At 39.7% G+C, this 16,945-nt stretch overlaps 1 protein-coding gene across 1 annotated transcript; it reads left to right on the top strand.

The window, feature by feature from the left end:
- The first annotated feature begins 6,869 nt into the window (after positions 1–6,869).
- On the top strand, positions 6,870–16,944 carry NFE2L3 (nuclear factor, erythroid 2 like 3). Its single transcript, XM_031057632.1, has 5 exons — positions 6,870–6,895; positions 7,203–7,263; positions 11,210–11,314; positions 12,162–12,245; positions 14,599–16,944. The coding sequence occupies exons 1-5, from the start codon at positions 6,870–6,872 to the stop codon at positions 15,808–15,810; spliced, it is 1,488 nt and encodes a 495-aa protein (XP_030913492.1). The 3' UTR covers positions 15,811–16,944.
- Position 16,945: the final 1 nt, after the last annotated feature.

Genomic DNA, 16,945 nt, shown 5'->3' with positions numbered 1-16,945 from the left:
GGAATGCCAAGCTTGTGGGCTTGTGACTCTGATGTTCAGTACATTTTGAAATACCAAGTTGACTACCAACATTTTTCAAGTTGGTTTTGAACAATTGTGAATAGCTGGTTCTTATTGTGAATTAATGGACCAGCATCAACTGGTAATTGTTTAATTTGTCATACATGATAGATTTTATTTTTCTTTTAAAATTTTCTTTAATTTTTTTTCTTTTTCCCCTATTTCCCCATGTGTTAACTTGGTTATTTTTGTAAAGTAGTTGCAAAACCAGTTTCAACACCCTGACTGTAAGAGATGACTCTTTTTATGTTGAGAGAAGATGATTCATTTCTTTGCTGAGCGTAGCTCTGGGCCTCTCTCTTTACCACAATGCATTTAAGTGAAATAATGATTGGAGTAAGATAAGGCATTGTTCAGTTCTTGAAATAAAATGTAAAGGGACATCTGTCTAGAAACCCCCATGTCACTTCCACTGGACGTCTTTTGAAGCACCCAGCAGGTCCAAAACATGAAACACAGATCAAAAAGTACATCTTTGTTTTTAAGGTGACCTTTGGTAGCTTTGACTGAGTCTACTTGTGTTGTCAAAACGTTATTGTAATAGTGTCATGAATTTCTGAGTGGTTCAGCTGATTTGTAACTTTCAATTTGCCTTTTGTAAACATAGATTTGAGCTATTTTTAGCATGTCTCTTATCCACACTAGATCAGGATGAGAAGTCTATGTAAACAGATGGAAGTATTGGTTTTTTTCTGCTTGGTAGTGTGTGGCGTCATGAAAAGTTTACAGCCATCCCTGGATTGATTTTATTCATTGGATTCCGGTCCCTGGTGGGAACATTTCTGGCAACACAATGCAAGCTATTGGTCCCTGTCTTTTGAGATCTGGTGCTAAAACTACTCTTGAAGACAACTGCAGATTAAAACTACTCTTGAAGACAACTGCAGATGAAAATTAATTCAGTGGCCAAAGCTTGCTGTTGAAGCATTCTAAACTGCAGGGGTTTAAACTGTCCTGTGCTAAGATGAGCTGCAGTGTTAGAACAGCCTGAGCACTTTGGTTTTGACAAGGAGTAAAGTGAGTAGGGGGTTCCTACACTCAGCTTGCTGCCCAGTAGTCTGGGATCAGCCCTAACCTTTATATTCACTGCATTCCCAACACACTATTTCATTCTGTTTGTTTCTGTAATCAAACATAGGCTTGCTGATGAAATGTAAACCCCACAATATTTTATTGCTTTAGTAATAAAAATAGCAAAATATACTTCCTCTGAAATACACCCTTTAATGGACAAAATAATCATACTAAGTCAGTGTCTTGCTACTCATTTTCTTAGATGGATGTGTGTAACAGGATCACGGATAAAAGTGTTTGTACCACTACAGAGACTACATTAAAAAAAGGTTTTTTGTTCCGAGTTCTGCACTGTGCATACTGCCCTGTCCTGCATCCCCTACAGCAGGTCAGAGCAGGGTTGGTAGATGTGCCCATGGCTTAGGGTATTAGTTTAGTGCCTCTGCACTGTTCTGATCTGGGTCAGCTACAGAATCACAGCTTGTCAGTTTTGTTCTCAGGGATGTTTAAGATTGAGACTAAGCTCCCTGAGAACCATGAGTTTAAAGGAAAATAAATAAAAAACCAATAAACATTTGCTTTGGATAACTGGAAAAACATTCATCAGCTTATGCAAGGAAATGGATTCATTTCTGTAGTGATGAAAGGTGGTGATTCTGGCCCTACCTCTTTGCAGAACACCTGAGTCCAAGAGTTTGGGCTCCAGTGGGCATGTTTGCTAAGGAAACAGATAAAAAGCCTAAGAGTGAGTCAGGTCTTTCCTTTGGGGTGATTATTTCTCATGCTACTTTTATTTTCCCAGTTCCAACAGTGTTTGTGCTGCACCTAGTCTTTCTCTTCACAGTTTGCTGGAAAAAGAGATTGCAGTCCTGGTTGGTTTTGCTTGTGCTGTTTTTAAGAAAGAGTTTATAATGGGAGCACCGCTTGCTCCTTAATATGCAGCACATATTTGAATGCTGACATCCCCTATTGAAAACAGGAGGCCTGACTTTTTTTGTTCTACTCAAACCTACTCATACAAGTAAGTCACACTGAATAGGCCACATTGAATTATTCACACAGGTAAAGTTGGGCATATCTGCTTATTTTTCCCCAGCATGTTGTTGGATTGCTCAAGGAAATAGCTTATTTTAAGGACAACTAAAACTGAAATTTAGAGGCACTGTGTGGCTGCGTACATTTTGAAGTTTTAAGCTCAGAAAGAGCCTAAAAAAAGGGGAGCTGGGGGGAAGACATGTAGCTGATACAGAGTATAGGTCTTATATTGGTGGGGAAAACAGAAATCATTCTACAGGCACATAACTTGGGTTACATTCCATGACCCACTCTGCCAACTGCATTTTCCTTAGGCTTCTCAATGTAACACTGCCTCTACAACACTTCTGAAAGCTCTTAACACTAAGCCCTAAGTCCATGTGAAAAATGAATGAGACACATTTTCCACAGCACCTTAAAAACTGTGTGTGGGGAAAGGGGAGGCCTCAGTGCTACAAGGTGTGGCATCAGTCCTAGAGTATGGTAATTGTATTCCTTCCCAAACAGAGAAAGTCTCAAGAAGCTTGTCACACAGCAGTGTCTTAGCTGAAGGTCTTGCAAGGATTCAGAAGTGCTCTACTTGATTCAGAGATTTTCTTTTCCCTCTCTTTTTTGTATATCAGTATTTCTGTGTGTGCAAGGGTGTTTATGTGTGTAGACATTTGAAGAAAGGGAGTTTAAAAACTCAGTGGTTTCTTTATCTTTCACAGAATATACATGAGAGAATATTTAGACTAGCAAGAATGGACTGTGTAGCTCTTCAGCTTTTTCTCTGTGTTAGTCTCACAGTAAAAATGTTCATTCCAAATCACATGAACCCCAGGCAGTGGTGCTGCCCATGCCAGCAGAAGAGGCAGTACCTGAATTGTGCGAGGTCATTGCACTCCATGTGAAACGAGCTCCTGCTCAGGGTGGGACAGAGAAGGAAGGTTTTTGACTTGTGGGAGAGCAGAAGGTTTGTTGTATCTGAATGTATTGCGTTCTTTCACCCAAGAGCTGAATTCCTGCACTCGATTAAACACCTGCTCTAATTAATAATTAACAGCATAACATTGCTGTTGTTTATGAATTACAAAATTTAAGGAAGAAGATGCACAGTGGATAATTTGTATTGTTTGTACTGTTATCTCTATGTTACTTTTTAGAAAGGGCAGTTTGAGTCAAACTGAGTATGAGGTTATGTAAAACCTCATACAAGCACAGTTCTTTGAACACCATCAGAGGCAGAGTTTTATGGTATTAAAGCACTGGAAGGGGGGAATTCATCCCAGACTTTTAACACCATCTGAAGTATTTATATTAAGTGAGAATGATTTGGGTTATGTATTTTTTTTTCTTGGTGAGTGTCAAAGTTTGGTAAAGTGAAAGTTCAGTAGGAACCAGATAGGCTTTTCTCTGAAGGTTTTTCTCGAAAGGCTGTTTCTGTAATCCATTTGAGAGCTGCCCACTGAAGCTGTGTGCTTAACTTACAGAACATATTTCACTTTATTCTTTTCTTTTTTCTTTTTGATTCATTGGGCAGGAGGACATGGCAGTGTTGCTGTGGAGAGACATCTGGAAGTAGATAAATGGGATGGGTCCTTGCTTGTGAATGGCCCTTATCTGTTAGCCGGAGCTCACCTTAAGGAGGTGGGGGAAGGACTTCATGGTGTTTCAGAAAGAGGTGGCAGAAGAGAAGAGCCTCAAACTTAGTCTTGCGAGGGTTTGAAAAAGCCTAGTCAAAGGAGTGTTCAGGGAGGGTGTTGGAGGAAGTTGGAGTTGTGGTGTAGGGCTGACTTACAACAGTATTTTCCTGCTCTCTGGAGAGTGGCCAAGGTATTGCCAGTGCAGGGGGTGGATGAAAAGTGCCTGCAAGAGTAGATGAGGGGAATATCAAGCATAAAGAAGGAAGAATTAAAGTGTGGTGAGTGTGGAAATTAGAAGAGGAATTACAGGTGAGGGTCAGAGGGAAGGTGAAGATACTCAAGTCCTTGAGGAGCTGAGGTGTCAGACTGTGACTTTTAGCAGTGCTCCCTGTTCAGAGCTGTGAATTGGCAGGCATTTGGTGTTATAGAAAGGCTGGTAGCTTGGAAAAGCTGGAAGTTGGATAAGCTGGACACCTGAGAAAATATGTTTGCCTGGGAAGACTCAAAAGGAAGACATCTGGAACTGAATTGCAGACAAAGTTTTATCTGAAAGGGTAATTTTATCTAAAAGGTGTCCCTGGGTAATTTGTTTTTTATTCAATACTGACTACTGCCAATAAGGGTATACAACTACTCTATGGTAAAGGTAGAGCAGGAAGGGAGGAAGGTATCTTACAGAGCCCTGATGTCAGGTATTTCACTGACCACAAAAGAAAACATCTTGGGGCACCAGAGGCATAGAAAGAGATTTTGGGTTTGTTTTTGGGTGGTTTGTTTTGGGTGGTTTGTTTTTCAGGAGGGAGAGGGGGCACATGGTGTTTGGTTTGTCTTTTGTTTTTTTTTACTGTGCTCTGTCTGAAAGAGTGACTGAATAAATTTAATTACCCTCATCACATTTACCCTCAGGGATGTTGCATGCTTTACTGATACTGAAATTGGACAGAAAACAAACTTTCAAACACAATAGGAAGTGTGAAAGCACTTAGAAAGCAGGCATTCTTTATTCTCAGTGTGCTGAACACACCCAGAGAATATCTCCTCTAATCGAATGTATTGTGAAACTTTACCAGAAGATATTTATTCCACCAGGACCATACATATTCACTACAGTGTACTAGCTAATACATAAACATCGTTTTTCTGAGAACTAATTTGCATGCATGTGGCTCTTACTGGAAGCCCTTTTATGGTCCTAGAGGGTTGTCTGGAGGAGTCTCTGGTGGCCATACTCACTGAGTGCCCCTATGTGACAGATGAACTGGCCTTAGGGCATGCGCTGTTGCTTCTTATTACATGGCTTTGCCACAAAAGCCAATATATTCCTCATTATCTCTTTATCCACTGGTTCCAGCTGTATTTAGTATCCTGTGTGTCTACTTTTGCTTCTTTTATCTTTTTGCTAGTTAGTCTTTAAGCTCTATTTAGCAACTTCGAGGGAAACTGAAAATTTCTATACTTTATGTTGTCTGTCATTGCAATGAAATCGGTTTCTGGTGAAAAACATCTGCACAGGACCAAATGGCTGGAGTGTGCACCTGTTTGGTGTATTTGAAAAGCTCATTTTGAGGAGGTTATTGAGCTACTTTCAGCATGAAAACTGATGTTGGAATTGAAGTCAATGACAACACTATCAGTCTCTGTGTCTTCAACGTGTACCTGTCTCTGCCTCCATCTGGGGAGTAGGTTGGCGTTAATTTTGTGTTGGAACAGAGTGCACACAGAGTGTGTGTTTTGTACCAGCTGACACAGCTGGCCCATGCTATCTAAAGCCCTGAAATGCATGTGGTTGGAGAGGTGCTATCATCTCACTGCAGCGCACAGGAGGGCTCTCACAGGGAGTGTTTGGTTGCAGCCCAGATGGCACTATTGGGATTTAGAGTAGATAGGTCATAAATGTTTGACAGGTGCCACATTTGGAGTCACATCTATGAACCGTTTGATTTACTCAATTACATTGCCTACCTAGCATGGTTTATTGTCATTTTTAAGTCTGGCCATATATAACATGGAAGTTACTTTGATATTTGGTGTGTCCATCCACCATTCCACACTCCACACTTCCTAAACCCCAACTGCCTTTCAAAAAATAAAGTACTCTTCTGTTCTGGTGTTTTCAGGATATTTTATGGCTTATGATGAATATAGAGAAACCACAAGAAATATTTTTCTTTCTATTTTTCTTATCTATTAAGTAGATATCAATTTGTAAGATTATTATCACATATTTGAAGTACACAGGCAAAGAGCAAGATCACTGAAATTAGAGCTGAATTATATCAGATACACCTCATTATGTTTAATTATTAATTTTATTTAATCCTCCCAAGTAGTAAAGTGAAACTACTGGTTATGTTACTAGAAACTGTTTTGCTTAACTTCTGCTGGTATTGTGCAAACTTAAAAGGATTGTTGCAACACAAACCATTCTAATGATTCTGTTCTGGAAATGCTACTTAATTATTCAAAACATGGCAAAGAGCACCAGGCCTGTGCCACATCTTTTCAGCTAACAATGAGGAGAGGGCTGGTTCCACAGAGAAGTGCAGTTAGTAATGGAGAAGGGACAAAAGTTTGTAGAAAACCATGTTGAAGCTTAATGGCATCAATGGAGCAGTTCAAAACTTAACAACAAAAATAAAGAGAGCATAATGTAGAGTAACTAAGATAGCACATGAACAGGATAATAAGTTAACAGCACCAAAATAAAAATGTTCTTTTGCAAGTAACTGTGGTTGTGTACCTTTGCTCCAGCCCTGGGATATTTGTAGTGATAACTGTGAGTCTGACTGCAGTGAAACAGCTTTGCAGGGGCAGGTACCCCCTGCCTCTCAGCGCTGTCTGTGCACCCAGGCAAGCCACCCTGTCTGCTCTGCTCTCTTCCAGCAAGCCCTTCCTGTTACTCCAGAACTAGTTCAGGTATTTCTGTGCACTTGTAGCCCTGCGTTGTATAGTTCTAGTCCTATGTGCCAGCTGCACACAGATCAATAGCTGAAAACAGATTTATTATGCTTTCTGCTGCTCCTTCAGAGGCATCTTCTTCACCCATACAACATACCACAGTAGACCTTTTTGTATTTTGCTGTCATTACAGGTTCTGCTGCCTGTACATTCTTTTAAGGACAGCAGATATAAGACATGAGTGTGGAAAGCAAGAGGAGGAGGTATGTGGAGGAAAGTTTGATGTACAGTGCACCCAGTTCATGCTGAGATCAATACTGTGATTTACTTAATTGGACTCTGAGGCTCTATTTTTAACATAGAGTAAGAAACTCTGGAAACCTGCCGGAGCAGGCAACATGATTCCAATTAAGTGTAGGCCAGGCCACCCACAAAACCATACTTTCTCTCACTTCCACATTGATTCTTGGCTCTCCTTAAGTAGCAGATTTGACGTAAACTGCTCTTTTTCATATTCCAAAGACTGACAAACTGAAGCCTATAGCTGACCTGTGGTGAGCTGTACCTTAGGGAAAGGGCAGGTGCACGGTTGGAGCCCAGCCCCCCACATACAAGGCTGGTGGATAATTTGGTAAGTCATATTCAGTCTCAGACTGTGTTCTTTAATGAAGCTGAGAACAGTAAGTTGCAGAAGCAAGATGGAAATTTCGGATACTTGGGACTTTATTTTTTTATTATTATTATTTTATGGTGAGAATTTTAGTGTAACTGTCCGGCTTTGTGCTTGCACAGAAGTCCTTCCAAATGCAAATCGAAGGTTGCCCTCAGGTAGGGTTGCAGTTTACCATTTGGAAACAGCCTGCTCTTGGAGGCAGGAACTTTCACACCCTCCAGTGGTAGAAAGGGAAAGGCTCCTGCAGTTGATGAGTTTGGTGGTATTATTGAGTCTTCTACAATCAGCAAAAATTAAGTCTTTTTCTCTGTACAGAGATAACCATGTGCTTTCCCGATTTCCTGGGCTCAGTGGTATTGCTGTAACTCAATTACTGTTTCTTCTTTTACCCTTGTTGCAAAATAAGGATGGGAAGGACAGAAACACTGAATGTGGCAGCACACTGCTGAATAAATAGGATCTATACCTGATCCTTCTTGTCATTAGATTAATATCCTCTGTAATAAAACTTTTGTCAATAGATGTACATCCAGTCTGTAGAATTAAGGTATCTTTAATGAAATGCTGTATTCAAAAACATGGTGTGGCTCTTTCCTGGGGAGAGACCCCTCCTATTCTCCCCATAGCAGTAATCCAGCAGTCAGTCCCAAGTGATACAGCAGGCATGGAAGGAAGCATTCTGTTGTTGAGCTGTGCTGTTCTGTCATTCTTCATTACTCATGAAGACAAACAAGCTGGTGCAAAGTGTAATAAAAAGCAAAAACTAGGGGATACCTAGGTTATGCAAAAACCAGCATAATCCAGGGGATTTTTGTGAAAAACCAAAACAGAGAAACAAAGGCAGAAAGGTTTTGGTTGATTGCTGTATAGAGGGTTTTGCTGAAATTATCTCCTAGATGAAAATTTGTGATGTGAAATACCTTATGTATGCTGTATCTATGCCATCACTCTTGTGAAAAGCTGGCTGCAGGGCCAGGATCCTTCAGCAAGTACTCTGGTAGTGCTGAAAACAGGTTTTTTCAAAGGATGGAAAACTTATTGAAGTAACAATCACTGTGAACAGCCATGATATCTATTTTACTATCATCTGCTGGAGGAAGAAATGGTGTTAGTAAGACTGATCTTCAGAGCCGCACAGTGCAGCATTGTGAAGCTCACTCAGAAGAAATGACACATTGCCTTTAGCAAGCTACAGAGAATGGGCATGACTGCAAGTGTGGGACCCTGCTTCCTTCCCTTCCCCACTGGCACCTCTGCTCCATTCATGTCAGCAGGAGCTCTGTGCAAAGATCACAAGGAGATTCTGACCTCCATTCTGTGTTTAAGGCCAAGAGTCCTTTAGGCAAAATGGTTTGTGATCCTGTAGTGCAGTTGGTGGCTCTCAGCCTGGAGAGCCTATGGGTACCATGACACCATCTGTGGCTGAGTAGAGAAAATAAATATATATATTTTCCCTAAAAGATACATAAAAATTAATGTAGACTCCAGACAAATTCCATAATTTGTAGTTGGAAATATTCTCTATTTCCTTAGCAGCCAGGAGTTTTATATACTGATAAGAAAAGACCTGAAGATTCAGTTATCTTTGACATCTTGGGGAAATTAGTACAAGACAGTTTTCACAAATTTCTGTGAGCTTCAGGAGCATTTAGTTTCCCTTCAGAAAGGAGATGTCCCATCAGGTACATCAGAAATTTAATTGTCCTCACAGTGGTTTGGGGAAGGACCATCTCCATTGTAGACTTCAGCAGACCAACATCATCTGCAGTCAGATTTCCATCATAAGAAAGTTGAACTGTGAGGATTTTGAATGATCTGTAGGACACACCATGAGCTCTTCCCAAAGCTACCCCAACTTTTTCTTTTCCCTGGCAGAGAAATAGGTTTATACCCCTGGAAATTTTAAGAGGAGTGACAAATTTTAAAAGTTTGTGACTCATATACCTTCTGTATACAAACCTCTAGTGCTTGCAGTTTGTTTTTAGAGGTATCACATTATAGATACCACGTTTCTAACTATTTCCTGTATTTGCCTCTTCTGTAGCCAGTGGAGTGATGAATTTGCTGTGTTATCCAGGAGCTGAATGCTCTGCCACAGCAGCAGCTTTCCAGGCCACTTGGCTCCAGAGGAGCTGCTTAACGTCTTTAATGGCAGCTGTCCTTGACTTCTTACTCACTTTTGATGATCCTGAATTTATTAATTAGAATATTAACAGGTCACGTGAATTTGACAAGTATTAGGTTGGTTCTCTGTAAAATTAAAGCCTGGCCCTGATCTTGCAAGCACATAAGTATGGGACTAACTTCATGCCTGTGATCTGCTCCACTGGACTCATCTAAGTGTTTGCAAGTATCTACTTGCCATGTTCTCAGTGTCTTGTGTAGTAAAGCCCCTCTCCTGTTTAACTACATAGAGAAAACTGTTGGTTAGAAAGTTTGTTTTGTTGTTATTGTTGTTTTGTATGTGTGTATGTCTGGTTTTAGGCAAGCAAATTTGTTTTCTCATATTTGGCAATAAAAAAATCATCTGGTTGTTTCCAGATGCAGCTGACAAAGAAGACATAATGTATTGGAATATAATTTCTAATGAGTAGAAACTGTGTTAGGCATCACTGAAGGAAACTCTTCATTCCTACATCAGAATGACAGATGAGTGCCCTGTAGATCTATTTGTTTTTACAAATGGCTGTTTATAAAGCCAAAGTTCTCTTCCAGTCTTGAAAAGAAAACACAGAAAATTTGAAAGCCAATGAAAAAAATTAGTTTAAAATGAAATTAGTTTTCATATTTTTAAATATTTAAATAGAATGTTCAAAACTGAAAATAATGTTAATTTGTTGTAAAGTTATATTTAATTTTTCTCCAGAGTCCTGTTTTTGAACTTTTTATATTTACTTTTTTAATGTGTTTTGTATGAAGGAACAATTTAAAAACTTTTATATGTTTTGATGACTAGTACAACTGCAGGTTTTATGTAGTTTATGCTTTCATAACAAACCTGTAAAGTAAATTGTTTGCTGAGATTCTTAGAACTGAACACTATCTCATTATCTTTGCTGCTGTTGAAAACTTATCTTTTCTGCTCCTGCCACAGCATTTTTCTGGGAATACCTGGAACTAATGCAGTGTGGCCACTTGGTTTCCTGGCTGCCACTCCTCTCAGTTTCACATTTTAATAATACAGACTTGCCCTGCAAAAGCTGAAATATGAAAATATTTAAAAATATAAATACACACTTTTAAAAAATAGGAATTAGCACTGATTCCTTCTTTCTGTAGCAATACTCCAGCCCTATATAATAAACAATGAAGAAGTCTGATGATATGAATGTAAATAAAATAAAACTTGAAAATTGCTTCTGAGGCCTCTAAATTTGAACAATCTCATCACTGGAGATTAAAAAACTCCCATCTATTGGATAAATGAAAATGGGTAATGTCTACATGGAAGTGATGGGAAACAGAGTTGCTGTTACAATACAGGTAAGCAAGGGATTTTGCTAACTGGTTATGTATAATTGCTGCTTTATGATTCCATCATTGAGTATCTGTCTGGCTTGGATATGTTGTTGTGAAATGACCTCCAAAAGACACTGATAATCAGTCCAAACTTTTCATGAAATTACATCGTGGTTCTTTGTCTGGTTTAGAGGAATTTGTTTCCAGTGTCCATTTCTACTGCAGATGGGTTCAGTGCCTGGGCTTCAGACCAAGAGGTGGTGGCTGTCCCCCTGAACTGACATTGGTCTTATTCTGCCCCCAAAGTCTACACACTCAGTTCATCCACATGACCTGTTCAGTGCATATTTTATTTGGAATGCTATCACTGGGGGAAAAAAGTGCCTTGTAAAGATGAATTTTGAGAGCATGCTGTGTAATAGAACTGTTTTATTTGTGTCTTCAGGATGTTGACCTGAAAGCATGTCAGGGAGCTTTGGATGACTGCTGTCCACCTCCAGGAGAGGATCAGCTGGAACTGCAAGAACAAGAGGAGAAAGACAAAAATCAAGTAAGTGATAAAAAAAGGGAAGAAGGGAAAACTGAAGAGGAAGGGAGGGAGGATACAGAACTCATCACTAAGATAAATAGTAGTGAAAAGTTTTGAAAGGAATAATTTATTTCCTCTTTTTAAGTGTTCCTTGCCAGGGCAGGAAAGAAATGCTCACTTCAGACAGTGCTTTGTGAATGATGCCCTTCTACACCTTTTTGAAAATTGTCTCCTTCCCTCAATCCCCCACTATTTTTGAGTAGTTGAAATATTCAGAGGTTTACAGAAAACACTTGCAACTAATTATTTTTTAATTTGGGTTTATTTTCTCCATTATGAAGGTGTTGTGCTTGTGGGCAAGGATGTTTTTGCCTACAAATACTAGAGACATGGATGCTAAATTATACTGCTCTCACAATTGATATAAAGCTTGATGCTCAGATGTAGAATTACATTTGGGGTACTGAACTCTTCAGTTCTGTTCTAAGAGCTGCAATGAAAAGAGCACTCAATTTTCTGGAGACCTTGTGAGAGCTGAGAACGTCTGATCCAGGTGTCTTGCCAGCCTCTCTGTTTGCCACTCCCCTGAGAGCTTGGCTTTGAAAAAATACCTGATTTTTCCACACTGGTGGGGAGGTACAGCTTCAGAGGACAGCCCAGTTCTGCTGTTGTGGGCAGAGTAGGGATGCTCAGGCCATGGAGCTGATCTGCTCGTTCTAGCAACATCTCATCTCCCATCAGGATGAAGGCTTGATGGTCGGGTCAGCAGCAGTGTTGCACTGTGCTCTGTTTCCTCTCAGACTTTGATTTTTATCTCCTTTTAGGTGAAATAACTGTGCCTTACACCATGTTTCTCTTTTTGTCACAGAGCAACAGCAACTATGTAGATTCCATTCTCTCCTTAGAGGGCTATTTACAGCTTCTGTCATCGCAGGTGGAAAACATGCTAGAGGTAAATGAGAAAATACAGGTATTGCCAATAGATGAATACAGTCAGCAATTACTCTGTTTTATCAAATAAAACCACCACAGCCAACCCTACCCACTCTGGGAATTTATTGGCAAATTAATGTAGTAAAACTTACCTGAAACTGCTAAAGATGCTACTATCCACCTTTTACGACAGTTCTCGTTGGCTTTACTTGAAAAATTTTCCCCAGCAACTTGTCTGGTGTAAGAGCTGTGTCTTTACTGTGATCTGGTGTTCAGAGTTGGATGCAGCCACTGGACAACTCAATTAGTTCAACTAATAGTTGCCTTTCTAAAGCCTAATACCAGTTGGTATTTATGCAGCAGCTCTTGCTGTGTTTCTTTAGAGCAACACTGATTTATTACATTTATTACACATTTATTTATTGTATTTGTGGTGAAAGATTACATTTGTCATAAATACTGGGTCAAGTGCTTACAAGGTTGCTACTCTCAAGAACAACAGATCATCTTCACTGCAAATCAGGTCTGTCAGCATTAGCAGTAAACCCATTTAGTGTTTTGGGGTTTTTTGTATTTTTAAATCTTGTGGCCCTCTGATACTATATTTTACTTTCTGTGTGCCCATCTTCACAAAACCAGTTGTTATCTCAACTGAAGTCTCCCCCTCCTCCCACAGCTCTTAGCTGCAACTATTGACCATAAAGCTACTCCCTACATTCCTCTTTTGCAATACTTCAAGGGCATCTTATATACACTTCCCATCATAGGATCCTCTTCCGGGGTCATTAGTGTTTTCCATATAACTCCATGCTTAGCTGGTTTTGGGAATCTCTAGCTTGGATAGTACCTTCTAGCCCATAAATCAGCCTCCTCTTCTGTTCAGCTCTGGAAATGGGTTGCACACTAACGAGATGTAGAAGTTCATCAGTTTAGTTTTCTCTGTTCTCAGAATTTGAAAGGAATTTGGTTATAGCCTTTATACAGCTATTACAATACACAGTAACTCATTGCAGATTTTATTTAGCATCATTAATGCACTGCCATCTTGTGACAATCTATCTGTTGAATTTGGATTGATTGTTTCTGCTAAGTATCAAGTCTTTACAGTGAGTGGAATTTTTTGATAGCTGACTTACTAAGAATCATTCTTTTCAAATGATTAGTTGAAAATAGCATCTCTATCCCACAGACTGCAGGTGGTCTGGTACAAGGTAACTCCCTAGGAGAAATAAGGCAAGACCACCTTCTTGTTGCCTGAGCTCCCAGTAAGCATAATAGGGAACTTAAGGTGTCCAGGTCCTTATGGTACATCATTCCTTCCCTGTGGAAAGTGCTTTTTACATGTTCACTGAATGGCAATCAGAAAGTTCTTTCCTCAAACACAGTAAGGACACTCAACTATGGAGGAATCCTATACACTTCCTACTTGATGTATTTACATTCTCAAGTACCTTGTCTCGATCTAGCTCATGACTCCCCTGCCTTTGTGCTTCTAAGACCCAGCAACTCCAACTCAGGTCCTCAAAATGTGGGCCTTAGTGCTACTACAGCATTACCAGTCCAGTTTATTGTTTGAACATCAGGACTGAGGCATCATATATCAGCTTTGGTTTTGTAAAAAAACCCTGAGTAGTAATTCAAAGTAAAGACATCCACAAAAGGTGTGACTTGGTGGGAGGGATGTTACCTCTAAACTGATCAGTAAAACAGTTCAGCTGAATTTTGGATGCAATAGACTTCAGTTAAATGGAACTAAACCAAATGTGGCACCTCACAGCCTGAAAGCTTCATAAACTGTGAAATAAGTAGTGAGACTGCAATAGCACAGTCTTAATTTTCCTGTCTTTCACTTTTTTCTCCACCACTGTCCTTACTGGTTAACTTCTGCAGATGAGCTATTTATCTTCTTTAAAAAGTTTGGTTTTTAACAGTGTAGCACCTTGAACCAGCTCACCCTTGAATCATCAATACCACTGCCAGAGAAGGGTCATGATCACTCCTCCCAGCAGGACGTTTTTCTTAGATCAGATCAGACAGAACACATAGGCCACAGTTTGTACACTTGACAATAGTCCCATTTTCCCCTCTCAACCCTTATCAGTCCCTCACTGTCCTTTGCAAGTCCTTCTCCCATTCCTTCAGTCACTTCTGCACTCTTCCTTCTTCCTTTTGCCATATGCCAATACAGATTATGCTGTATACAGATGGGAAAGAGCATTCCAAATAGCTAGAAGAAGAGTTTAACATATAAAAATTTGGCTTTAATACAATAAAGTAGTGGAATGTTAAAAAATGTTCATGACTGCGTAGGCGAGGGATGTAGAAGCATTCATTGTATGAAAGATCTCATTTTTCCCCCCTTCATCTTTTAGGTGAATTTACTGGAAGATACACAAGTTGCTACTTCTAGTAGAGGCCAAGACCCATCATCCTCACACCACAATATAAACTTGACCCAGACACTTCAGAACAGTTTCAGTCCTCCTGATGCCATACTACTAAGAACAGACTACCCCACTCCATTAAATTCAAAACCAAGACACTTACAAAGGCAAGAGTTTTTCCCTCAATCAAGCTCTGATACCACAAATCCAGAAGCACAATTTCATGGGTCAAATTTGACAGGGCTGTTTTCGGCTGCTGATCTTAGAAATCTAACAGCCCATGATGATAATTTTGATGAAGTTAAGCTCATGTCTTTGGCTTTGGAGGAAGGCTTTAGTCCTATAGAAGTTTCTCAGATTTTTGAAGAGCCTGGCTCAGATTCAGGACTACCTTTGAATTCAAATCACAGCACCACCTCTTATTCGGTCTGCTGTGAAGGTTCTGTTGGGTACAACAGCGGTGTTAAATCTGCTCCTTCACATGGCTTAGGAGCTGCTGGTGGCCACTGCCAAGAAAACATTAAGCACAGCCATGTGGAATATCCAGGTGTTGCAGAGTGTTCTACAGAAGCCATGCTTCAGCAGTTTCTTCATAATCACACTTACAATCAGCTACCAAGTCAAGCAGCATCCACTCCAGAGCATTATCAACAGATGTGGATGAAGAAATCAAATGAAGTGACGGAGAGGTGCCATAATTCTGCTGCTACAAACCGGAGCAGAGATGAGTGGCGTGCAAAAGCTCTGAGAATACCATTTTCAGTGGAGGAAATTGTGAGCATGTCCGTTGACTCTTTCAACACCATGCTAGCAAAGAACCAGCTGACAGAAACTCAGGTATCACTTCTACGTGACATCAGACGAAGAGGAAAAAACAAAGTAGCTGCCCAAAAATGTCGTAAACGCAAGCTGAATGCAATTCTTAACTTGGAAGAAGATGTGTGTAATCTCCAAACACAAAAGGAAAGCCTTAAAAAGGAGCACTCCCAGTGTAGCAAATTAATCAACCAGATAAAGCAAAAATTAAACAACTTGTACCATGACATTTTCAGTAGACTGAGGGATGACCAGGGTAGACCTGTTAACCCACGCCAGTATGTCATTCACTGCAGTAGCAATGGTAGTGTTTTCATAATACCCAAGCACTTGGCCAAATCTGAACAGAAACAAGATAACAGAAAAGAGCAAAAGCAAAAGTAAGATGACTGGAGATCACCGAAATCACCTTTATTTTGCCTGAAAGGATGATAAGAGTACTTGTGTGACAACTAAAGGTCAGTGGTTACAGCAGTTCAAACAGAAACTACACTTGAGGAGAAACACTCTATGTTGAAGAGTCTGGAAAACCCAACCAGCTGTGATCTGTTAGAAGGTCCATGAGCTGAGGCTTCTGGATGAGGAAATCTTTTTAGTTAGAATTAAAGGAGCTAGACCATCAGTGTAGTGTAGCTTTATAGACCTATGTTCAAACGAGGAATTTAGTTACTGGTAATGGGGGACAGAGGGGAGAACATCAGTGAGGGATAAAAGTCAACTTTGGATCAATGTTACACATGCAAGAAAATGTTTTAGTCTTGAATACTTGACTCTTTATACAGAAAATAACCTTATTTTACTCTCTGGCACTGAAAGAAAAATTATAGTTTTAGTGCATTTTCAACTTAAACTCACTGTGGATTTACATAGGCTCAAGAGATAACTGCATGCTTTGCATTTATTCAGAACAGTTCTGCTTTTCCTGGTTTTCCTTTGAGGAGAGCAGCCCAGGAGGCTACTGCATTTTTCCTCATTACTTTCAGCATCATAACTCCAAGCAAAGATAACCTGCTACTTAATTTTACAACTCGTACACTCAACCTGCAAAAGTGCTGAAAAAGTGTCTGATTCAGTATTTTCTTACCTTCATCCTCTGCAACTAAATCATTCTCAACTTTCTTCCACAAAAATGACCAATAGTGAAGGAGTTTCTGTTCTGTTTCCTAGTGACTGTGATATTTATTTGTGTACCTTCTCTTTTCCTCCCATTTTGACACCTTCCTCAAGAAGTACTTGAGTTTTTCTCTGTGGCTTTTTAAACTGGTATTTTAAAGTGTTTTTAATGTTACAGATTTAATTTTTTAAAATATACATTTTACTTAGTCTTTAAATTAAGTTGAACCAAATTACTGTTTATCTATACTTGTAATTTTGAGGTTACACTCTGATAGTGCTCTAAATGAAGTTTTTTGGTTTGACATCTATTTGTGCTATTAGAAAGGAGAAGTTTTATTCACTTACATACTTACAACATCCTATCCTTTACTGTTTTACAGCCTGAAAAAGGTCTGCAAGAGAG

Source organism: Geospiza fortis, unplaced genomic scaffold (assembly GCF_000277835.1).
Source record: "Geospiza fortis unplaced genomic scaffold, GeoFor_1.0 scaffold95, whole genome shotgun sequence".
Taxonomy (NCBI): Eukaryota; Metazoa; Chordata; class Aves; order Passeriformes; family Thraupidae; genus Geospiza; species Geospiza fortis.
The sequence above is the reverse complement of the archived record's forward strand: the minus strand, read 5'-3'. Positions and strand labels throughout refer to the sequence as shown.